Source organism: Dasypus novemcinctus, chromosome X (genome assembly GCF_030445035.2).
Source record: "Dasypus novemcinctus isolate mDasNov1 chromosome X, mDasNov1.1.hap2, whole genome shotgun sequence".
Taxonomy (NCBI): Eukaryota; Metazoa; Chordata; class Mammalia; order Cingulata; family Dasypodidae; genus Dasypus; species Dasypus novemcinctus.
The window spans coordinates 36,888,604-36,911,496 of record NC_080704.1 but is presented as its reverse complement, the minus strand read 5'-3'; the positions used below and the strand labels follow the sequence as shown (position 1 = coordinate 36,911,496).

Sequence of the window (22,893 nt, the reverse complement as noted above, 5' to 3'; positions counted from 1 at the left end):
AATGATTATCCCCTCCTCATATCTTTCTATGGAACCCCAGACTTATGTACCCAACTGCCCATCTACTCCTAGTCAGTTTGTTCAAAATCAAACTGAATGCTCTCCAAGTCTCTTTCATCCACAGTTCTTCCCATCCTTTCAATTGTCCCAGCAAAATACTTTGGAGTCAAACTTTAGCTTCCTGTTATCTCACACCCCACATTGTCTGTCAGAAAATCATGCCAAGCCTACCTATGCCAGGTCTATATTGAGAATCTGATCACTTCTCACCATTTTTATTGCCACCATGCTGATTGCTCTTCTGGATTAGTGAAATAACCTTTAAGATGGTCTGCCTGCTTTTACTCTTACCTTACCTACCATTTTGTCTGCTGGAATAGTCTAAAAATATGCCTGATTCCTTCACTCTTCTGCTGAAACTCCCCTAATGGCTTCCCATCTCCCTCAGAGTAAAATCCAGTCCTAATATCTTTTAAGGCTGCATACAATCCTTTCCCTCTCCCCCTTCATTTCTTTACCGGTCTCATCTTCCACCATTCTCAACCTCCTTCATTGCACTGCAGTCACATTGTTCTCCATACCTCTGCCCCGAACACATTGTCCCCGTATGCTCACAGACCCTTCTCTCTCTCACGTCCTTTATATGTTTTTTTTTTTTTTTTTGTCAGGCGATACCCCCTCAATTAGGTTTTCATACTCCTTCTGGCACATCCTGTTTCCCTCTTTGCTTTATTTTTCTCCATAGCACTTACAGCTCCCAATTGATTTTGTTTAGCATTTGTCTCCCCTTAATATTATTAATTCACTAAGGATATAGATTTTTGTTTTGTATTTGCCTGTATCACATTTGTCTAGAATGGTGCCTGGCCTTTTATAGTTGGTCAGTAAATATTTGATGAAGAATTACTGCATCTTTAATAAGTGACAGAACCAGAATTTCATCTGATTTCAGAGCTCTTCTCAACAAAATAAAGATGAGCTATATTGAATGTACAGTGTCTATTTTGCTGCTTGTTTTATTGAGCAAGGGCTCACTGCCTGACACACACACAAGTCAATGCCATGAAACTGAGATTTTGAGAAAAAAAAGAACTTTAGGCGGCGGACTTGGCCCAGTAGTTAGGGCATCCGTCTACCACATGGGAGGTCTGCGGTTCAAACCCCGGGCCTCCTTGACCCGTGTGGAGCTGGCCCATGTGCAGTGCTGATGCGCCCAAGGAGTGCCATGCCACGCAGGGGTGTCCCCCGCATAGGGGAGCCCCACGCGCAAGGAGTGCGCCCCGTAAGGAGAGCCGCCCAGCGCGAAAGAAAGTGCAGCCTGCCCAGGAATGGCGCTGCACACACGGAGAGATGATACAACAAGATGACACAACAAGATGATGCAACTAAAAGAAACACAGATTCCTGTGCCGCTGACAACAACAGAAGCAGACAAAGAAGATGCAGCAAATAAACACAGAGAACAGACAACTGGGGTCGGGGGGGGGGGGAGGGGAGAGAAATAAATAAATAAATCTTTAAAAAAAAAAAAGAACTTTAATGCAGGGTTGGCCTGCATGTGAGATAGGAGTCCTTGCCTCAAATTTGTCTCCCCAAGTTTAAGGAGCTTAGGGTTTTTTATGGGATTCAAACAAAGGGAGGTAGAGGTAGTGATGAAGATACTGGTAGGTTATGTTTCAATTATGGTGAATAAGGAATGTCCAAGCACATGCTGGAGAAGCTCTTGGAAAATTACAAAATTTAGCGGGGGTTGTAAATAAGGGACAAGTGTTTAATGACCACATTGTTATAAATCCCTTGGTTTCCTAAGGTAATATGTAAAGGAATGGAAATGAGTGAAACAAACTGGCTGTAAGTGAGGGGCAAGGGGAACTTCTGGTTACAGCAATGTTACAAATCCCTTAGTTGACATTAATCACTCTAATGAGTAAATCCACTCTAATCGATGGTTATAGTATCTCCACAAACCCTTTTTTCCTGTCCATGTTTTAACTTGATCCTCTCTCTGACAAATCCACAATTATAACAATTTTATAACAAGTTATCTATTGGAAGTTTTCAACGCTGTTAACATAATTGTCACTACTTAGGCTAGACAAAGGCAGGTTTATGAAGTGATTATGAATAGCTTATATGTATATTTTAAAAAGCAAAATGCTAGTGGATGGACATTATGATTTCCATGTTTAGAAATATATTAACTATAATGAGTAGTTAATAAAAGAAACTTAATTTTCTGAGTTTCTTATTTCCCCTCAAAACAGTGTTATAGTTAATGTGTATGTGTCATGCACATATACATGTACGTACATACACGTATACATATTATATGCTAAGTTTAAAACATTTCATTATAATTAAGTGTTTTTTTAAATTTTGCTTATCAAAATATCCTTTTTAGATAATATTTGGAAAAAAAATTCCTCATTTCAGCAGCAATAAAATATGTTTTGGTTTGATCTAATATGTTTTGTTAAAAACAAATACAGGGAAGTGGCTGTGGTTCAATCAGTTGGGCTCCCATCTATCTTATGGGAGGCCCTGGGTTCACATCCCAGAACCTCCTTGTGAAGGCAGGCTCACCCACATGCCGCAGAGAGCCACCGGCCCACAAGTGATGTAGAGAGCTGACTCATCAAGGTGACATGACAAAAAGCGAGACAAGTAAAAAACACAGAACGCACAGCAAATGGACACAGAGAACAAAAAACAACAAGCAAGCTGCAAGGGGGGAAAATAAATAAAAATAAATACAGACACACAGAAGAGCACACAGGAAATGGACACAGCAGACAGAAGCAAGATGCAAGGGGGGGGAGGGATTAAAAAACAAACAACAAATACGTTATATGTTAAATCCATAGGTGTATACATGTGATTATTTTTAAATGCCATATTTGTGACTTGGAGTTTAATCCTTTTGTCTCATGAATCCTGACATGAGTTTGTTTATTTATTTGAACACATTGTTCAGGCTATGTTTTGGGTGATATGTATTGCCTCTTGAGAAGGCTCAGTTTTATATTTTATGAAGATCGATATATTCACCACCTTTATATTTCATTAAACCCATTTTCACTGATCCTTACATAGTGACAGTTGTGTAAAGAAGCTTAAGAAAATTCTTTAGAAGTGTGTGCTGAATAGAAAGCTCATTTAATATTTTTTCTATATTTTATTTCTGATCATGTAAAAATGGGATTATAAACAGCTCTGCAGTGGCCTTTACAAAGATGATTCCTTATTCAAATGTACATTATTTATTTTATTTTAAAGTTTTTTCTCTATATCATTTCCTATTTTATGTATCATTTCTTGAACAGTGCATTTGGTTCCTTTGTTACTTTAGCCTGCTTATGGGTTGTAGAAATGTAATTGCTGAAAAACAAATCTATTTTAGTCCTATGAAAAATGCATATTTATATATTTGTCATGAAGACAAGCTCAATTAGCCATCAGTTATAATTGAGTGTAAGGGCCATTGTACTTTATTGCAAGTGATTTTTCTTCCCTAGAGGACAGACAGGGGTAGGTATCATCAAATTCAGGGGTAGCATCAAATTCACAGGCAAATGTAAAACAAACCAAGAAACTTTCTAGTTGACTCTTTTCACTGTGCATATGCTTCTCTCCCTAAGAACTGATTTTGTCTTCATAAATCTGTCTTTGGAAAGCTGATTTTCAGTTTCTCACCTTCACACTGATAAATGGTCAGTGTATTGGTGATGAGTGTTATGTATTTCTCCTTGGAAGTGACTTCTCTAAAGGTGGCCCATCATATGCTAACAACAAAGGATTTTGAATCCCATAGGACAGCACAACCTCCAGTCAATTTAGTCAATATTTCAGATTATACAGTGGTGGAAAAATCAGTCAGAGCAAATTGCAATTGTGCACATTAAATATCTTCGTAAATCCCATTTTGTTGAATTTGTTTAGCATCTCTAAAAGCTTTGCAATATAAGCTGCTGACAAGGAGCAAAATTAATTATTTAGAATTTCAGCAGCCTTTCCTTCCTTAGCCACAACTTTCTTGTTCAGGTGCTAATGAGCTGTGAAAAGGCCAAAGGCAAGAGTGATAAGAGCACCAGATAATCCACACTCTGATAAACCATTCCCCAAGGTAATTGGCAGTTTATGGTTGTTCTGGGACAGTGGGAGGATGAGCAATATTCCCTGAGTATGTGGAACAGCCCCAGTTAATAACATTGTAAAAGAAGTTTACAAGGCAATCACAATCCTTTTAAACAAATGTCATCTGTGTACCTTCAGGCCTAGGCACAATTTGATTATGTGAAAAGCTTTATAGGTCAGATGGAGCTGCATCCCAGCTTTTCTAAATCAGACAATTCTAAACAAACTTTGGACTATTTCCCTTCTAGCTGAAATGCATTTTCCTTTCCCTGATTTATAGTTTCCACGGACTGACCATGTATTTGCTCTCCTCTTTTTGATCATTTGCACAATTTTTAAGTCATCTCTATGTTAAGGTTTTTAATTGCTGACAAATTTTACTAGTCAACATTTAAGTCATTACTGTGGTGTATGTATGTGGCAAAAATTTGGTTTCCCTCCTAATGCACAATAAAATAAAGGCAATATACAAGCAATGTATTTTTATGACACCACTAGTGATATTTCTGATACGTCTTCAGGGGTTACACAAATCAAGAAAATGGGAAATAGATTCTACTGGAAAGTATTTTACAAATGTAATGAAACTGTTTTTAAACGTAATGTTGATCTTATTATGTAAATTAGCAAGTTGTATTTTTCCCCTTCTGTTTCTTTCTCTTTCTGTTTTCCAATGTAGGGCAAACAAGTTGGAATATACAATTGGCATGTTATAAATTTTGACATGTTTAAAGTATGATTATATAACAACATTGACTTCCAGTGAATCTGTTGTCACATATTTTACAGTGCCCATATCGTAAGTGGTGTTCTTAAAAGTTTAAATATATACACATATGCCAGTAATTTTTAGAGCATTATGCTAATGAAGCCATTTAAAATTTCTCTAGCATCATAGGAACCACATTGAGTGTGAAAATTGTACACTGAAACCAATCATCTTCTTATAAACATCTAAAATTGGTCACAGTATGGCATGGTGGTGAGAGAGAGTAGATGAATCAATAAATATCTATCAGTATTTCCAGAGTAAATGAGAAATATAATTATTACACTCGCATGAAATATGGTGTATTATTATAGTTTGGTTTTCAAATACAATTTTACAAATCTAATGATCTTATGGAAATATGTTTCTACCCTTCAAGCTATTAAAATATCTGGCAAGAGAGTTAAAATTACAGATTTCCATGAGACAGTCACTGTGTTTAAACCTGAACCTGTTATTAATTAGCTGTATGACATTGGCCAAGTTTCTAATCTCTGTGAGTCTGGGCTCCTTACTGTAAAATGTAGACAATGATCATCCCTTTTGTAAGGTTAAGTTAGATAATATAGTGAATGCCTACACCACACCATACAAATAGGAAACACCCAATGCCTTACACTAGTGTTACGACTGCAAATTCTATAGGAGTTTCAAGGAAAAAGAAAGCATTATGGATTATGGATTAGAGCAGAGTCAACAAAGTGGAGCACCCTGGGATGCTAGAAGAAAATATTACAGTGCCTCACCATCTTTATATTTTATTTAAAAATTAAGAAAACAAAGTTTTAATCATTGTTGATGTATAGATTTTCAGGTGGTTGCACATAATATATGGTATTTGCTATCTGCAGGGGAAAGTCAGAGATCCTAAATAGTATGGGTTGATAGCAGGGAACCACCCTTCTTCATTGGAACCCCCGTTGTTCTTGATGTCTTGAAATGTATGTGAACACTTAAGTGTGTCTGCAGATTATACTATCTTAAAGAGTAGAATATTTACAATATTTTTCAATGAAATAGGAGTGTCCCAGAAAAATTTTTCTTCTTTACTTCAGAGTGATGCTCTGGTTATCTCATGGCAAAATAGTTGAAAAGATTGAGGTATTTTCTTTTTCAAAAAGTCAAGTATTCCAAATCTGAGCTTTAGTATCTCTCTTTTCAATGCAGAGGAACTTTATTAACAATGATGAAGCAAATAACTCTATTTTATAAGAAATTCATGCTAAAGTGAGAACATTTAAAATGGATATTTGGCAATATTCTCACCATAAGTGTGTCACTTATAAAATCTTTCACACCTACAGACAAAAACTGGAAAAGAAAATTTTCACATCTATTTAAAAATATTGCAAATGTAGTGTTTCAGTAGGTTTTGGATCTGTCTTATAACTATTAAGCTATTTTCATTAGGGGTTGTAAGAAAATCTGATTTAGGTCATGGAAAATGAAATTTTATCAGCCAGATTTTTAAAAATACCTGATGGATTGGATGAAAGATGAGTAGGAAGCTGAACTCAATCAGTCCTCTAAATTGCTGTAGCACACAGTGATAGAAAAAAGTGGGCATGCAATCATAAGTATTATATTGATAAAGATGAACAATTTACAAAATTGGAGAGCATTATTGTAAAGGACCAAGTAAAGTCATAGAGGAGAAGAGATTTGGACTGGACATTAATGGAGAATTTGGACTGGACATTAATGGAGAATATGTTGTGAATGATTTGTGGGAAAGCCTTTTTCTTTTTAATGTTGTAAAGGGAGAAATAAGTAAGTAGGTAGGCAAAAATGAAAATGGGTGATTCGTAGGTTTCTAAACTTATGGGAGAGAGAGAGGAGGAAAACAGTTGAGCCCATAATGTGATAGAGTATAACATTTGAGCTTTACACACACTCACACACACCCTTAACTCCTTTTTAGTGTTATCTCCAAGACAAGAATGATTCCTTTTAGCTCTTAGCCTACCATAACTTTAGAGTCTTTTAAATGAAATTGGGATAAATGTCAGCACTGCAAGAAATAGAAACTAGTCAAAATGTTTCATGCCCTTTTTATTTCTATCAGATTCAATGAGTCTATATGTGTTGTTCTCAGTTCTCAAAACTAACATGGAAAACTTTAGTTGCCCAGGGACCCTGAAATATCAACCCTGAGGCGTGGTCACTCCTGTTAGGAGCCAATGGTAAAAATGGAAGAACTGCCAGTGGCCTCTAGCTGACTCTCTACATGGACTGTTTGGGCTATCTGGACCAGCAGGACAGAGGACTATTCTGGTCCTCCATTACTTTCCTTGAGACAGAGGGCAGGATTTGTAGCAGATAATGAAACCTACCCAGCATCTTTCCAGATCTTAATACCATTAGCACTTTCTTTAAGAATGGTCTGTCTTTCCTTAAGAGTCAAAAGAGGGAATTAGATATGGCTTAAGCAACTGGGCTCCTGTCTACCATATGGGAGGTCCAGGGTTAAATACCCAGGCCCTCCTGATGAAGGCAAGCTGGCCCGTGTGGCGAGCTGGCCCACACAGGGTGCTGGCCCATGCAGAGTGCTTCCCTGAGCAGGAGTGCTGGCCCACACAGAGAGGTGACACAGTGAGATGATGCAACAAGAAGAGACACAGAGAAGAGAGAATAAGAGGCGCACTAGATCAGGGAGCTGAGGTGGTGCAAGAGAATCATCGCCTCTCTCTCATTCTGGAAGGTCTCAGGATCAGTTCCCAGAGCCACTTAATAAGAATAAAAGCAGACACAGAAGAACACACAGTGAATAGACACAGAGAACAGACAATGGAGGGAGGGGAGAGAAATAAATAAATAAATCTTTTTTAAAAAAAGGGTCAAAGGAAAAATGTAGGTACTATAAACAAATGTTTCTTCTCACTGGCCTGACATGAAAAGATGCCGTGGTTTTGGCCTATTTCCTTTACGTAAAAATGAGCTAATATTAATAAAAAATAAAACTGAAAATTGTTACTATTAAGAAAATAAAGGCAGATGATAGAATTAATAGAACATATAGGGTTCCCAGAAGGAGTTGGCACATGCCTTCCTTTAGAACATATTGATGGTAGTATTATTTTATGCTCGGCTTCATCTGTCTTAAATATGAAAGTCAGTATCACTACTTGGGCGGTACCACATAGCTGCCTTTTCTGTTGCCCCCTTCTATGTGTGATATCAGAGTCTGTGTATTGCAAGCATCATTTTGAACTTTACATTTCATTTCTGTCTCAACAAAATAATGGACCCCAGGTATTTTCTCAGTAGTGTCAAAACCATTGACTCTGAATTGGTGAAAATGAAGAGAAGGAAAAAAGTACGTTATTATTATTTTTTAAAATATTAGGATATTTTGTGAAAGTTCTATATCATAGCTTCTGAAATCTTCATTTCCTTCATTGAAAGAGATTTCTCAAATTGCAGTAAACACATGTGTTTTGGAGTCCAGACAAAGTGTTTTTAAATATTAGAACACCTACTGTATGACCTTTGGTAAGTTATGTAATTTTTCTGCTTCCATTTCCTCATCCTACTATTCTGTGTCATTCTGACATGTTATGGTGAAAGCTATATGATACATGTAAAATGGTTAGCAAATTGACTGACTTTAATGCCCCATAAATAAAGGCAGCTGTTGTTATTGCTGTTATATGTATAGTTGTTGTGGTTGTGATTGCTGTTTTAATATTGCTACAAGAGCAGGCCATAATTTTTCCTAAATTCTCATTAGGGCTAAATTCTGGACTGAATTTCAGGCACAAACAATATTAAAAATTACCTGTTTAATGGTATCATTAGATTGAATGTCATGTACAGTGTAGCCTGATGGATTAATTTCTCGTAAATCACTTCTGTAATCATTTTTCATACTGTGAATAATACCCTGGTTTACGTGTAATATCTTTGAAGAAACACAGTGGAAATGTGGTAGATACTAATCCTGGTTTCTCTGAAACGCTCTTCTGTTTAGTAAAAGAAGCACTTAGTTATCCCTCTGTAATCCTTTAGAGCTGAAATAATCTTTCACTCAGGGATAAAAAGATTATAGGATACACCAGAAACATTTACCATCCATACATTGACTTAGATTCTATAAAAAAAAAAAAACAAGTATGACTCATTTAAAGTAACTAATAATAAAATTTTCAAATTTTTTGGAAAAATTTATGCATTCAAGAACAATAAAACTGTTTTCATCCAGGTTAAGACTTGAATCACCTTTTAAGCCTGAAATTGGGGAATGTTGCCAAAAGAGATAAGTTTCATCATCAATATAAAACTGCTCAGTGATAGATTGTGCTCTCTGGAAATGTCCCAGCTATTTTTCTAAGAGCTTTGTGGTTTGCTGGCTTGCTGGTTTCACTACCTATGTAACTATTTGATGACTTATCTCTGTCTGAATTGCAAAAATCATGCTTCTAAAAATACACACAGCTCATTCAACTGTGTTTCCTCATAAAATTCATTTGCCATTTCAATGAACATTGGTCCCCAAATACAGGCATTGCAGAGCATTTCTTGGAAGCTAGCATGTGCTTAGCATTTTATATGCATTATCGCATATAATTTTTCCAACGATCCCATGGAGATGTTTCTATTTTCTTTGTTTTACAAATGAGGAAACTGAGACATAGAGTGTTAAATAACTTACCCAAGTTTAGACAGATGGTAAACTGGTTTTCTAAAACATATTTATGTTTAGAATAGTGTTGGGGCTATATGTCTCTACTTTATTATGACAATTTCTATTACTGGAAATAAACTTCCAAATTTTGCCCTTGATTTTGCAGGGCTAACACATGTAGTCATTTGTTTTCCCTCATCATTTTACCTTTTCCTTCTCTACTCCTCCACCTTTATGCATTAGTTACATCTTCAGGAAACATAGGTGACAATAACTAATAATTCCTCACACAAAAGGTCAGTAATTAAGCCTCTGAAGTTGTATGGAAAATGTTGAAACATTTTAGTGTTTTTAAGGTTGAACACAACCAGAATTGCTTCATTCATTCATTGTTGTGTCTCTCAGCTGAATCACTATTTGCCCAATGTACTGCAGAGAAACTTAAACTACTATGATAAAGACAGAAATTAGAATAAGATTGCAGAGTAGGAAAAAACACTAGTTCCAGTTCAAGATACTGTCATCTCTGTTCATGAAATTATTTGCTGGCTCTCTTTGCTATACATCGATCTTCATCTGTAAAAAGTGAAGACTAAATTTCCTAGAAAACTTCCTTTGATGCCATAATACATATGTACGTATATATGAACTAGCCACACACTCAGTTACAAAATGAAATTCTGAAACCAAAAAGCCTAACTCTATCTTTCTTTGTTTCCATATTCTCTGTTAAAGATGAATTTTAAAAATGTGTTTTCATCCAAGGGTTCTATTGAAAATGTGTAAATATAGAATCCCAGCAAATTTCTTCTTTCATAATTTTACTTCTTCTGAAATTCTATAACTATTTCCAGTTTTTTTTCGTGAACTGCAGGAGAAAAGCAAAATTTTCAACAGGGACATGCAGATACACATGTACATATACATGTACATAAACACATACCTATACATACACCTGCATATCTGAAACAAAATTTGACAGGACAATACTAATCCTTATTATATGTGACACAGAGTGACTTTTTATTCTACTTAATAAAAAAGAAATCTTGTCATGACCCAATAAAATGATTTCATGAATCAATGATGGATCATGACTTACAATTGGAAAAATAGTAGTGTAGTAAAAAAAAAACTACTTAGAGCTTAGCTAACAATGATCATAGTCATCTATCTAGCTATCTAGCTATTATCTATCTAAAAAAAGAGTCTTGAATATAAATAACAATTGAGTTATTTATGTAATTTTATACAGCTTATTCATGTTTGATTTAGCTTTAATAAGACTGACTTTGCAAAACTTTTGTTTCACAAACATGCCCCGATAAAACATTTATCCTCAGAATTTTGGAATTTATGAGTACTAGACTTTATGTATTTGTACATAAGGATTTGTCTTTGTAAATTTTCTCTAATAATGCAAGTCTCTGTAAATATTAGTAAATCATAAAATGTTTAATTTTTAATTCCAATTTTAAAATGGATAAAATATAGGGTTGTATTACTTGTGTAATAATGCTGTTTAGAATTTATCATTTGGAGAAGATAATTTGAACTCAAGTTTGGTAATGCAGCTTACTGAACTTTGAAATAGCAGCTAGATTGAGTTTCAAGTTTCACAGAGGGTTGATTTAAATAATTGATGTTTGCTCTTATAAGGTTTTGGGGTCTTTTTTCCTACAGTAATAGTCCGGCTCCTGAAATCTGGACTACAATTTAAGAAGTTAACCTTGAGGCAGGTTATGTTTCAAACGTATTCTTATGTGTACAAGAATCTAATGATAATTATGGCTATAATCTACTTAATTATTGAGTTCATACACAAGGTCAGGCATTCTGCCAAGCACCCTATATACTCTCCTTTAATTCTTACTGCAATCTTATTAGGAGAATATTTTGTTCCCATTTCACATATGAGGTCACGAAGACTTACTCTAGGGCTAACAAACTCCCATGGTCACAAGACCTCAGGTCAAAGTCAGGATTCAAATCTAAATTGAATGCATCTAAAGCCCCTGGGTTTAATATGCATGTTGTACGGCACATAATAAATCTCTCAATTCCTCTCATCTGTAACCCAAAGAAGGCAAAATGTCTAGGATTTTACTTTTTTTTCACCTACACACAGGGCTAACTAAATAATTTGTGAGACTCAGTGGATAATGAAAATGCTCCTTGTTCAGAAAGCAGGGAAAAAGGAGATATTAAAAGTACAAAAATATTAAGCCATTTATTTTATTTTACAGTCTCCCTCTTGACTTGCCATGGTATTTGTTATTTGTTATTGAATGTTCTAAGTAAAGAAAAAATTAAAAAATAAAGTTTTAGCATGAATTTTGCAGTTCATCTTTATATTGGGCAATTCCAGTTTCCAGTGCAAATGTAAGAGCATTTAATTCATATGAAGAGTCACCAAAATTATGTAATTCATATTTTGTAGTTCATACATGCATATGTATTTTGTTTTTACCAGAATGTGGAAGTGCTGAACACAGCTCAGCTCTATTTATTTCTCTGCTTGATATACACACATTCTACCAATATTTCACCTGCAGCTTGTGATGAGTAAGAAAGGACTGTAAGGAAAAGTAACTATGAATTGCCTATCTTTCCCTTTCTTTTCATATTTTCAGTTTCAGCATAAGTGGTTGGCTAAGACAGGGAAGTAAATGCGTGAGAAAGGATGTGATAGGGTTTCTTGGTCATCAAATTCCCTTCTTTCTGTATTTGAAGCAAGTTCCTTATTCAAATGGAGAGTGGCCTCTCGGGGCTGTGAGTACCTTCACTTATTCAGTCAGAGATGTAACACCCTTAGTTTGTTCTTGCTTTGAGTCTCACCAAATTCCTACACATGGAGGGTTCACTAGAATTCTGTGCTCACAGGTCACTGAAAACACTATATGCAAATGTGGCACCTACACATATTGTGCTTATTTCCCCTGCTCACATGCAAACTTTATGGTCCTATTGGATTTCTCTAAAAAACCCATGTTCAAATATAAAATAATGAAGAATTTCAAGATGGCCACAGCAGAACATTAAAGCAGGCATGGCAGCCTTCTGAATGCAGGACCCTGAATGGTTTCTCAAATTGTACACTTATGAAGCTAGCCTTCCCTATACACACCCCTCAGGCTACATTTATATGATGTTTCTCCCCGTAATGCTAAAGTTGATGTTTATTATTACCAGTATTAAGAATGGAGAGAGGAAATGCACCATGGAACGTGTTCTACCCTCTATGACCTTTAGAAATTGCCTTTGATTTTGGGGTCCCATGTGAATAGCTATGTTGGGGCACTGATGTGCTGTTTGAGATTCTAGATTTGGATGATTTTGACTTATCAAGATGACATCTTTCTTCTAGTTCTCTAGAGATAGGTAAAGAGTGTGTCATTTGATGAAAATATTTTACTAAAGAGTGACCCTATGCTTTGTCATCTTAAAGAGCTTAACAGTTGGGGAAATTTACAATAGTAATGTTTCAAAATTGGAGCATTTGTCAAAAGAGCACAGCTAAGTTGGTGCCAGCAGTTCAACGGGATAAGGCCCAGCATTGAGGGATCTTGAAAATTCAAGTACAGTATGCCAGGGAATAACATTCAGAGGTTGGATTTGTTCTACCAACACAATGAAATCCTCCAGTTGGCTTTTGGTTTTTCTGTAATACCTTTTGTTTACTTTGTACAATCCTGTTTTTAGACTCCATTGCATTGGAATGCGCAGAAAATTCCTCTCCAAATATTTCTCATATGTGTATATGTGTGTGTGTGTGTGTGCGTGCGCGCAATTCCATAAATAGTTTGCTTTTGTCCCTTATCTCAAAAAATCTTCTTCAATGTAGTCCTCAGGACTTCTTAAGCCCAGGAACTTACCATAAATCCACTTGATCCAAATGAAAATGCAGACTTGCCTTATTGGCTCAATTTTTTGTTCTTGCTAATTGCCCTAAAGATAAATCAGCAGAATCACATCTGGTCATCCCAAGAACCCTCTCCTTGGGATAGCAGTGTTCTGATAGCTTCTGAATCTCTGCAAACACACAGCCAGGTTTAGAGGTCAACATTCCATCCTAGAAATTACTCTGCCCTCTACAGGTGATTCACTTCAAGTCTCCATCTCTTGGCTCCAGGTGGGTAGGTGGTATGGATCTGCATAACATTCCAGCCACTCCAGAGGAAGCCTTTCCCACCTGTTTTCGTCAATCAAATGATTGCTTCTTCTCATATACCTTTGAGCTGTTGCAGAACCAATGTTGTGATAAATTCCTAGCAATTCCTTCATAGGTGGCCTGAATCCTCTCTTTAGAATTATAGACACTTTTGTACACTTTGCTCTTAGCTTTGAAGTCCCTGCAGAAATTCTGAGACAACTATTGGGAATCTCAATTAACATCCTGCTAATTATATTTACTTATGGGGTAGCAAATTCATCCTATTTTACTTCTCTTAAAATAATATTTTGCAGTTTACGCCATGGCCCTTTGGAAATAAAGGCTTCATCCCATAGAAATCATTGTACTATTAGAAATTTGAGACAGGTATGGACCAGAAAGTTCTTTTACATTTTACCCTCCCCCTCCACTTACTTTGTACTGAGATCTTTACTAGTCTAAATTTTCTGATACATCTCATTACTTAGGGCATCTCAGGAAGAGATGTTTCCTTTAATGCCAGTACAAACATATATAAATATAATACCAATAATGAACATGTAAAAGATTAAAAATATGAACAGAAAGAAAGTTACCCATGTATGAAAATTCATAGCATCTATACTTCCACAAGAAGAGATGCTTTGTTAATTCACTCTTTATACTAATCCAGAAGAGCTTTAATAAAGTATTAATTTGGTGTGTATTTCAGCTGCCTTTTGAGAGTTTGTGTGTGTGTGAATATTAAAATGCAGGCTTGCTACTGTATGAGTCTGCTGTTTATGTCTATGATAATGCAAGTGGACATTTCTAGCATTTTAAATATTTCATTCGATTTATCATTTAATGTACTGGAACAGTCTGCAAAGATACTAATTTTATAACACCCGATTTATTTTCTTGTTCAGCATTTGGAAGCTCCTGAAGACAAGTCATTTGGCAGTTCATTGATGGAGACTGAAGTAAACCTGGACAATTATCAAACAGCTTTAGAAGAAGTACTCTCATGGCTTCTTTCTGCTGAGGACACATTGCAAGCACAAAGAGAGATTTCTAATGATGTAGAAGAAGTGAAAGAACAGTTTCATACTCATGAGGTAAAACAAAGCATTGATTTATGAAACACAGCATATGACTCTTTCCACAACTATTTTTATCAGATCCTTGTATTTTGGCAATATAGTTTTTATTTTGAAATGGAAGCAAATATATTTTCATCAGATATGCTTGGGATTCCAGTAGCCAATATTTGAAGTTCTCCTTTGGAGAACAACCCCTGAAAGTGCTGAGAGCTCATATTGCCAACGACTTGTCAGTAGAGGAATATTAAAACTGTTTCATTCTCATGAGTCAAGACAATTCTGAGGCACAGGCATAACTTACACTCCAGAGTACCTGTGGGTTACCAGGCTGAATTACTGTCAGTGAGAGACTTTTCCTGAGATGACACCCTTACTTGGCTTCCTTATCCTGTTTCCTGCTATTTCCTTGCCGGTCTCTCCTGGGAGCTCTTCTTTAATAAATCTTGCACAAAAAAAATCCTTACTTCAGGGTCTGCTTCTGCAGCAGGTGAGCTAAGATAATAAGTTTCCTTAACTCATATTAAAAATTGCATTGGGTTTCCTTAAACTAGAGTCAAAATATTTTTACAGGGAATAGAGTGTAAATTGGCTGCCATTTTTAAATTGCAAAAAAAAGATTTCAAACCCACAATGATTTACCTACACTGTTTATATTGTCAACTTCCTTTTTTTGTCAGGGGTACATGATGGACTTGACGTCCCACCAGGGACGGGTTGGCAATGTTCTACACTTGGGAAGTCGACTGGTTGGAACAGGGAAGTTATCAGAAGATGAAGAGAGTGAAGTTCAAGAACAAATGACTCTCCTAAATTCAAGATGGGAATGCCTCAGGGTAGCTAGTATGGAAAAACAAAGCAAGTAAGTCTTTGTTGTTTATTAAGAGAAATGGCAAGTTTTGGAATCCTATCATTTCTTTGATATAGTAGCAAGGTTAAGCAGGATTCTCAGTTTGTCCTTAAGGTATTCAACTCTTCTTCAGGAGAGATTTCATTTGGATTTTCATGTCTGTAATATTTTAGTTGCCACTTTTGTAAATGGACTGGAGATATTAGATTGATGGGCCATTATCTTCATAACTGTGCTTTAAGATTTGTCAATATTTTTACATAATTAATACTTATCAGCTTTTCTCCAAAAAATAAAAGGTGAATGTAGATGGTCACAGAAACCTTCACAAGAAACCATGTCCATAAAAATCACCTATTAGATATAGTTGATAGGGTAGTTCTCACTGGAAGGAAAAACCCTCAAATACTTTAAGGAGTTTCTCCTGTTTATGGAAATCCTCTTGCAAAAAAAATGTTTCTCCTCTGTGTTTGGAAATCCTTATTCAAGTTTCAAGTAGTTTGTGCCTATGAATTATTTTAAAAATATATATTGGCAATCAACAAAGAGGTTTTTGAGACATTTCTGAAAATGTCATGTTTTTCATAAATTTAACAAGTAGATCTCATCATTCTGGATGTGTTGCTTAGATTTATATTGTTCAGTATGTGTATTCATGTAGAGCCTATGGAGATAAGATAGATTTATTTTTAAATAAGAAAGGAATGAAGTGCCAGCTGTGGATTTGAATACATTAAGCTAAAGAAATTGTCCAAGCACCTTAAGTTTACTTAGCTATTATTTATGAAGATTAAAAAGCTTTAAAATTGGACCAAACAAACTCATTAGATATGCTGTAAGGACTGCTATCCCAGTACTAAATTATAGTGTGACAGTAAGGAAAGGGGAAAAACATTTCTAAGCTCACATCTTTTGAAAGAATAAATAAGGCATATGTTAGATATAATTTTCATAAATATATCTGTATTCCAAACCAGGAGGTATTAACATTTTACTCTTGCTGTGATAATTTTGATGATTGTTAACTAACCCCAGAGGTGAGAATTATAATATTCATATTATAATTACAGTATTGAGTCCCCTTACCCCTCATGCCCACTGCTCCACTAATATCCTCCACCCATTTATCAGCATAAATCATAAGATACAGAGTCACCTACATGTGGTAATACAGCAATATTCTTCATGGTAGAACTGCTATTTGTGTGCATCTGTGCAAGTTAAATAAAGAAATCTCAGGCAAAATTAGAAAGTCTACAAAATCCAGTCTCATCTTTTCAAGGCTTTCCCACAGAAGCACCACGATCCTCTCCTTTGGGCATGCTATTTCTCCATCCTCTTCTGGAGGAGAAAGTTCCCATCATTCCCCTCCCATTTTTGAAAAGTACTAGTAATATGGCATTAACTATTCACAATAATCAATTAAATAATGGCAGTCTGAAACTGAGAGAATTAACTTGATATTGAAATCTCAACTATTTTATATGCATTTATAATATTTAAAAATCGTTACTTTTTAAAATTCCCTTGTTAAAGGGATATCAGGCTATGTTTTTGGGTGTAGGTGTGTGTGTATGATTTCTTCACCCCCATTCCACTAGAGGATGGAAATCCTAAAAATAGTTTGTCCTTAGGGAAGATTTAGAGACTTCCAGTTGGGTTAAAGCTTTTAGAATGATTATCGAGAAGGCAAGGTCAACATTTTAGCAGGCTTTGGCTGAAATATCTTACAGAGTTTTAAAAATGAGACATTAATATGTAACCACTTGTAGCAATAGTTGTTTCTGGATAATGGACAGAAATACAAATACCCAAATTATTATTTAAGCAAAACAAATTCAGAAATCTTCGGAAGAGTTTGTAAATAGCAGTCACTCTTCCTTATCACTTCCAACAACTTTGCATGTTTTCAAGCATAAAACATTTAAATTCTAAATGACAGAAGCCATTATGCAAACTATGCTGGACCTGATTTTTTACAGACTTTTTTTGAAGGAAACAGAAAAGGCTAATTATGACAAAAGGATGTTGTCAGTATTTGATAAAAATAATTTCAGGTCTTATTTAATGGTTTAAATATATTCTGACCTGTTCTGTTTCTATTTACATGGTCTTGTTAATGGTTAGCTTCATCTTGCTACATTACCTATTGTTTCCAAATATTATATAATTACTTTGGAGTAGGGAGGCATAGTAAATTGCTATTAAACAAGTATAGATTCTTGCTATTTATATTCATTCATTATTTTAAATTTACATGGCTAAATTATTCTGGGAGAGACTCTGTAGTAGGTGCAAAGTTGGGGAGGATTTGAGTGACTGACTTAGAGCATGGGCAATACAAAGACCCTAAAGCAGGAACTGTTTGGCCTGTTGGAGGAATTGAAAGGCCATTGTAATTGGTGAGGAGACAGCTGAGGTATGATATGGAGTTGCAATATGGGTAAGGGTTTTATCATGTACGGCGTGTTAAAACCAGGGTGAAGGGGAAGGGCTTGGAGTTCTAGGCTAAGTGAAAGCAAAAGCCATCAAAGGGTTTTCAGCAGGGGAGAGACTAGTAATGAAAGTATTAGGGAGGCCACTGGAAGAAGGGAGGACAGTTATGAGGCCAATGAGTTAGTTTAGGTAAAAGGTGCTAGCTGTCTTAGATCAGGTGGTAGTTGCGATAAAACAAGGGTATACTCTATGGTCTTGGTCCAATAGTTAATTTATATACCATTTCTGCTATATTTATTTATTCATTCATTCATTCATTCATTTTTCACCTTATGAACAATCAAGATGTTTTTGGCTTTAGAATTAGACATCGGTGCCTCATGCATATAGATCCTACCTTTATGCAGGTTGCATCTGAGACAAATTATGTACCCTACAAACCATTAACAATTATTAACCTTAACAGGAAATTGCAGAAATAAAGAGGTAACATCATGCTCTCATTTCCTCCTTCCCCAAAATTTACTTGTAATTTGCCTGAGGGATAGGTCTCACTTTCTCAAACACCCATTGATGTGAACTGGAGAGTCATACTCTTCCTCTGTGACCCTCGGTTTACTGATGTATAAAGTAGCAACGTTTACATGTGTCGGGCACACTTTCCAAATATATTGGCTGAGATAAGATATGAAAACACAGTTTATTTTCATATGCAGAATTGTTATAAAATGTAAAGAATGATTATCATTATATATAAGATGACTGGCCATGGGTGAAATATTTTAACTGTACTCCTCTCCAGTGAGTTCTAATTGGCTACTTTCTATTTTTCAAAGGATAAGTTTGTAGGTATTTTCTGTGGGGATAGGGGAGTATGAGATTGGCTATTTAAAATTATATTTGAAGATATAATTTCACAATTGAAACTCACAGTATGTTTACAAGGGAACGTCAGTAGAGAAAAATAAGCATTCCATTGCTTTCCCCTCCTTTCTTCTTCCTTTCTACCCCATCTTTCATTTGGTTCTTCCCTTTCTGATTTCTGCTGTCTCCAAGTCTGGTACCTCATAGATGTGAATCGATGATAAGATGAAAGCTCATTTGATCAAGAGCTTTATTAAGACATCTCTAGCCACAAATTAGTTTTCCACCACCATGCTGATATTGGTCAATTATGAATCTTTAACAATGTATATCAGAATAAATCAGAGAACTGAACACCACTGATTTCATAATTAAAATAAGACGTCTACTGACATGCTTGAGTTAGAAGCCTTGAGAAGAGTAGGTGGCAAGATCTTTTCTTTTTTGGTTTGCTTCCTTTTATGATGTGGAATACCCTTGGGGTGGGAGGAGGGGAGAGGGAGAAAAGAAGACAAAACTTCCAACTGTGCAAGTACCAGAAGACAACCGGCATAGGGACAACTGAAGGTTTTCTTCTCTATAAATAAACTAATTAATTTGATTGAAAAATGCAACCTGCAGAGAGCAGAAGAGATTTACTGTCATTTCTACAAGGACTCATAAAGATAAGCACAGCAAGTTCCATCAACTTCTCTGATAACTGTAGTTAGGATATGTATGGGCAATCTAAAACCTTTGTGATGGTAAGGGAAAAAGATGAAAGCAAGTCTGTAAGGAAGCCAAGTGAAGCTGTGTGCTGGTTTACAGCAGCAGGAGGAGAGAGAGAAATAGTATCTGGGTGAAAATACAAACCCACAAGCTGTGACATGGAAATAATTGTGATTCACCATCAACATTTTGAATGAAGAGAAACTATGTCTAACCAATCTGGCTCATCATTTTTCTTTTTTCCCTAAAAGTCTGTTCCAATATTTTTTAAGGGGGAATTCATAATAAACTTTATTTTTAGAGAAGTATTGGATTACAGAAAAGTTACATCAAAAGTATAGGATCCTGAAATGAGACAACAGATGTAAGAGAAGATAGAGCAAAAGTGTTGCTGAAATAAGTGGGTGTGTTGTTTGCTCCCAAGTGAAGTGACAAACATTTTGCCTATGTGAGTAAAATAATGGATGGGTGTACAAATGAATTGAATTCTTTAGATAGTTCCAATCTTTGAAATGGATACTACAATGAGCATTCTAAAGATGCAAAAGCTTCTACCTGTGATTTCTTAATCATGGTTTGGTGAATTAGTTCATTTTCTACTACTTCCAGTAATGTTGAAGTGATAGTTCCTTGGTCCTCCTTGTATCAGCATCACCCGAGAGCTTGTTAAAAATGCAGAATCTCAGACCTCATTCCAATCTACAGAACTGGAATCTGAAATTTAACAAGATCCCAGGTGATTCCTATGGACATTAAAGTTTGAGAAGTGCTGGTCTAGCTGAAACTATTGTAAAATAGATAAATCCCTGGTCCTCATTTGTAGACCTCTACTTTAAATATCTTCTGTCTCTATTTTTCTATCAAATAAGGTTAGTCAAACACTTTCTTAGAAGCTACCTAAGTAGTGTTGGTGTTGTCTCATTCAGTCTTCCAGTGTTGATATCACATCCCATGGGAGATTATGGGATAATAAAATTTTGATACAATAATATATAACCGAGGCTATACACCGGTATTGATGATTAATTATTAGCCTTATAAGAAACCACACTTATTAACATATTTTGGTCAGGTTGTAAGTAGATAGGACCATCGCTTTTTTTTCTGTAAATAATGAAAAGAATGTTCAGCTAAAATGCAAAACTGTCTTGCACACTTACGGTTTTAATTTTAAACAAGAAAGCCAAATCCCAGGAATTCATGGGAATGAGAATAGAGAGTAACATTTTTTTTGGAACAATGCTTTTACACAAAGAAAAATAAATTAGAATTAGAAAATTGAGTTTTTTCATTCACCTGTCTAGTAATTATTATCTACTATATACCTGGTACTGTTTTAGTTACTGAGGATGTATCCATGAGCAAAACAGTCTTATTCCCTCTCTTATTGAGTTTGTATTCTAGTGGGAGGGAAAGACAATTATATTCACTTTGTAAGTATTTAGTCAGGAAGATTGAATTGAGGGTCGCCTTAATATATTTGCTGTAAGAATCTTTTGCCCGCAGACATGAAACTTCTTCATTTTGTTACTGTTAGATTTTGTATTTATATTTTCCATAATCATTTTTTTTTTGCATTTGGCACTTTAATCTTGCTTTGGACTGTTGAAGAATATTAATAATCGAACTTTTGTTGAATTATATGGATATAGGAATAAAATACATGAGGATTTTGAAAACAATGAAAACATTTTTCTTTCTCTTGCAGACTTCTTTATAAACATAATACTAGTTCTCACATTCTATTCAATAGGTAAATAAATCTGGTAAATATGAATACATGTTTAATTATGAGGGAGGGTTGAAAAGTTCCTTTCATTTCTAGTTGTTGGAATGGGAACTTTGTTGCTGGTTTCTTCCTAGAATATATATTGTGAGGGTATACTCTAAAAACTTTGGACCTCAAAGACCAGATTGCTAGAGTGCAGTATAATAGTAACTATTGGAACTACTGGGAACTTTTGAAAGATACAGCTGGCCTATTCTCCTTGGGTTTTCCCAGCCTAACATGTCAGAGTACCTCTTGATAGGAGTGGTGGTGCAATAGAAGAAAGTCGATAGACACATTATTTTGGATTAAAACCAAACGAAAAAAACTGTCCGTGTGTTTTTGTAAGATGCTTGCCTCACTTCATTCCCCAATGGAAACTTTTATACTAGTACCTGAGATTTATAGACAGTAGAAAATACCTGGTCTCAGGCTTTGCCAGTGGGTTTAGTAAGAGGAGATCAGAACTGGGAAGAGAATCTATTTATTGAGGCCAGAAATTGCAGGAGGATAGGAGGGGTTGACCACATGAACAAGTAATGGAAGTAAATTTTCAGAATTTCAATATGGGAACTGGTGGGCAATGGTGGTGAAGGAAGTGGTGGTAAATCTGGTAAGGTAGAGGCAACGGTGATGGCAAAAGTCATATATTTAGGGACATTGTTTCTGTTGGATTCTAAGTCCTAAAACTCATTTCACAGGGTATTCATTGGGCTTTGATTAATGCTAAAAAGCCTTGGGAGTTGGAAAATACTAATGTGCTTCATATGGCACAGTCATTCCTGCTATGCAACAAAAAGTCTTTACATGCATTACTGAAACTTTTCTTTGAAAAACAGAATAAAATCAAAATTGTGTTTCTATTTTAAAGCAAATTTGCTCCTTTCTGGCAGAGAATATGCCATGTTTTCTTATTCTTACATTTAATGAAACACTATAAATATTTTAAATATCTGGCTGTTTATTTTTATGATATTGTTATACATTTGAGGGAAAATGGCTTTCCAAGTATATTGTAGTTTTTACCATTAAAGTAACCGTCATGTCAAGAACAACTGTCTCAACAGTAACAACTCTCATTTTCATTTGGTGAAAATAAGTAGTAAAATTACCTATTAATGGCAATGTATTTTAAAACTCTCACCAAATTACCTTCCCTTTCCTTCTATTTTTTCATCTTTATCACTGCCATAAATGAAGTGAGGAATAAATACAAAAGTCATCTCTTAAAAGTAGCTTTAGTACAGGAATTTTAGCATGATGGTTAAGTAGACCCCAGGGCCACATCACCCAAGTTCCTACCTTCCTACCTCCCTTGCTTGAAATTTGACAAAGGTAAGTCTTGGTTTTCCCATCTGTAGGTCAGAGCTAATATCAGGTCCTGCATTAATAGGATTAAATATAATAATACCTCTGTCTGTCATGATAAATAGAATTTCTAATTTAATAAGTAAGATGATTGCTAAAAGCTCCAAGTTGTATAAGGTTAAAATGACTCCTTAATGGCT

At 35.4% G+C, this 22,893-nt stretch overlaps 1 protein-coding gene across 3 annotated transcripts in view; it reads left to right on the top strand.

Moving 5' to 3' along the window:
- Positions 1-22,893, top strand: part of DMD (dystrophin) — a 2,676,723-nt gene that overhangs the window by 1,043,835 nt on the left and 1,609,995 nt on the right. For all 3 annotated transcript variants that reach the window (XM_058291720.2, XM_023592525.3, XM_058291721.2), the window contains 2 exons: positions 14,589-14,777; positions 15,440-15,621. In XM_058291720.2, the coding sequence (XP_058147703.1) occupies positions 14,589-14,777; positions 15,440-15,621 (371 nt within the window). The remainder of the gene's footprint in view (positions 1-14,588; positions 14,778-15,439; positions 15,622-22,893) is intronic.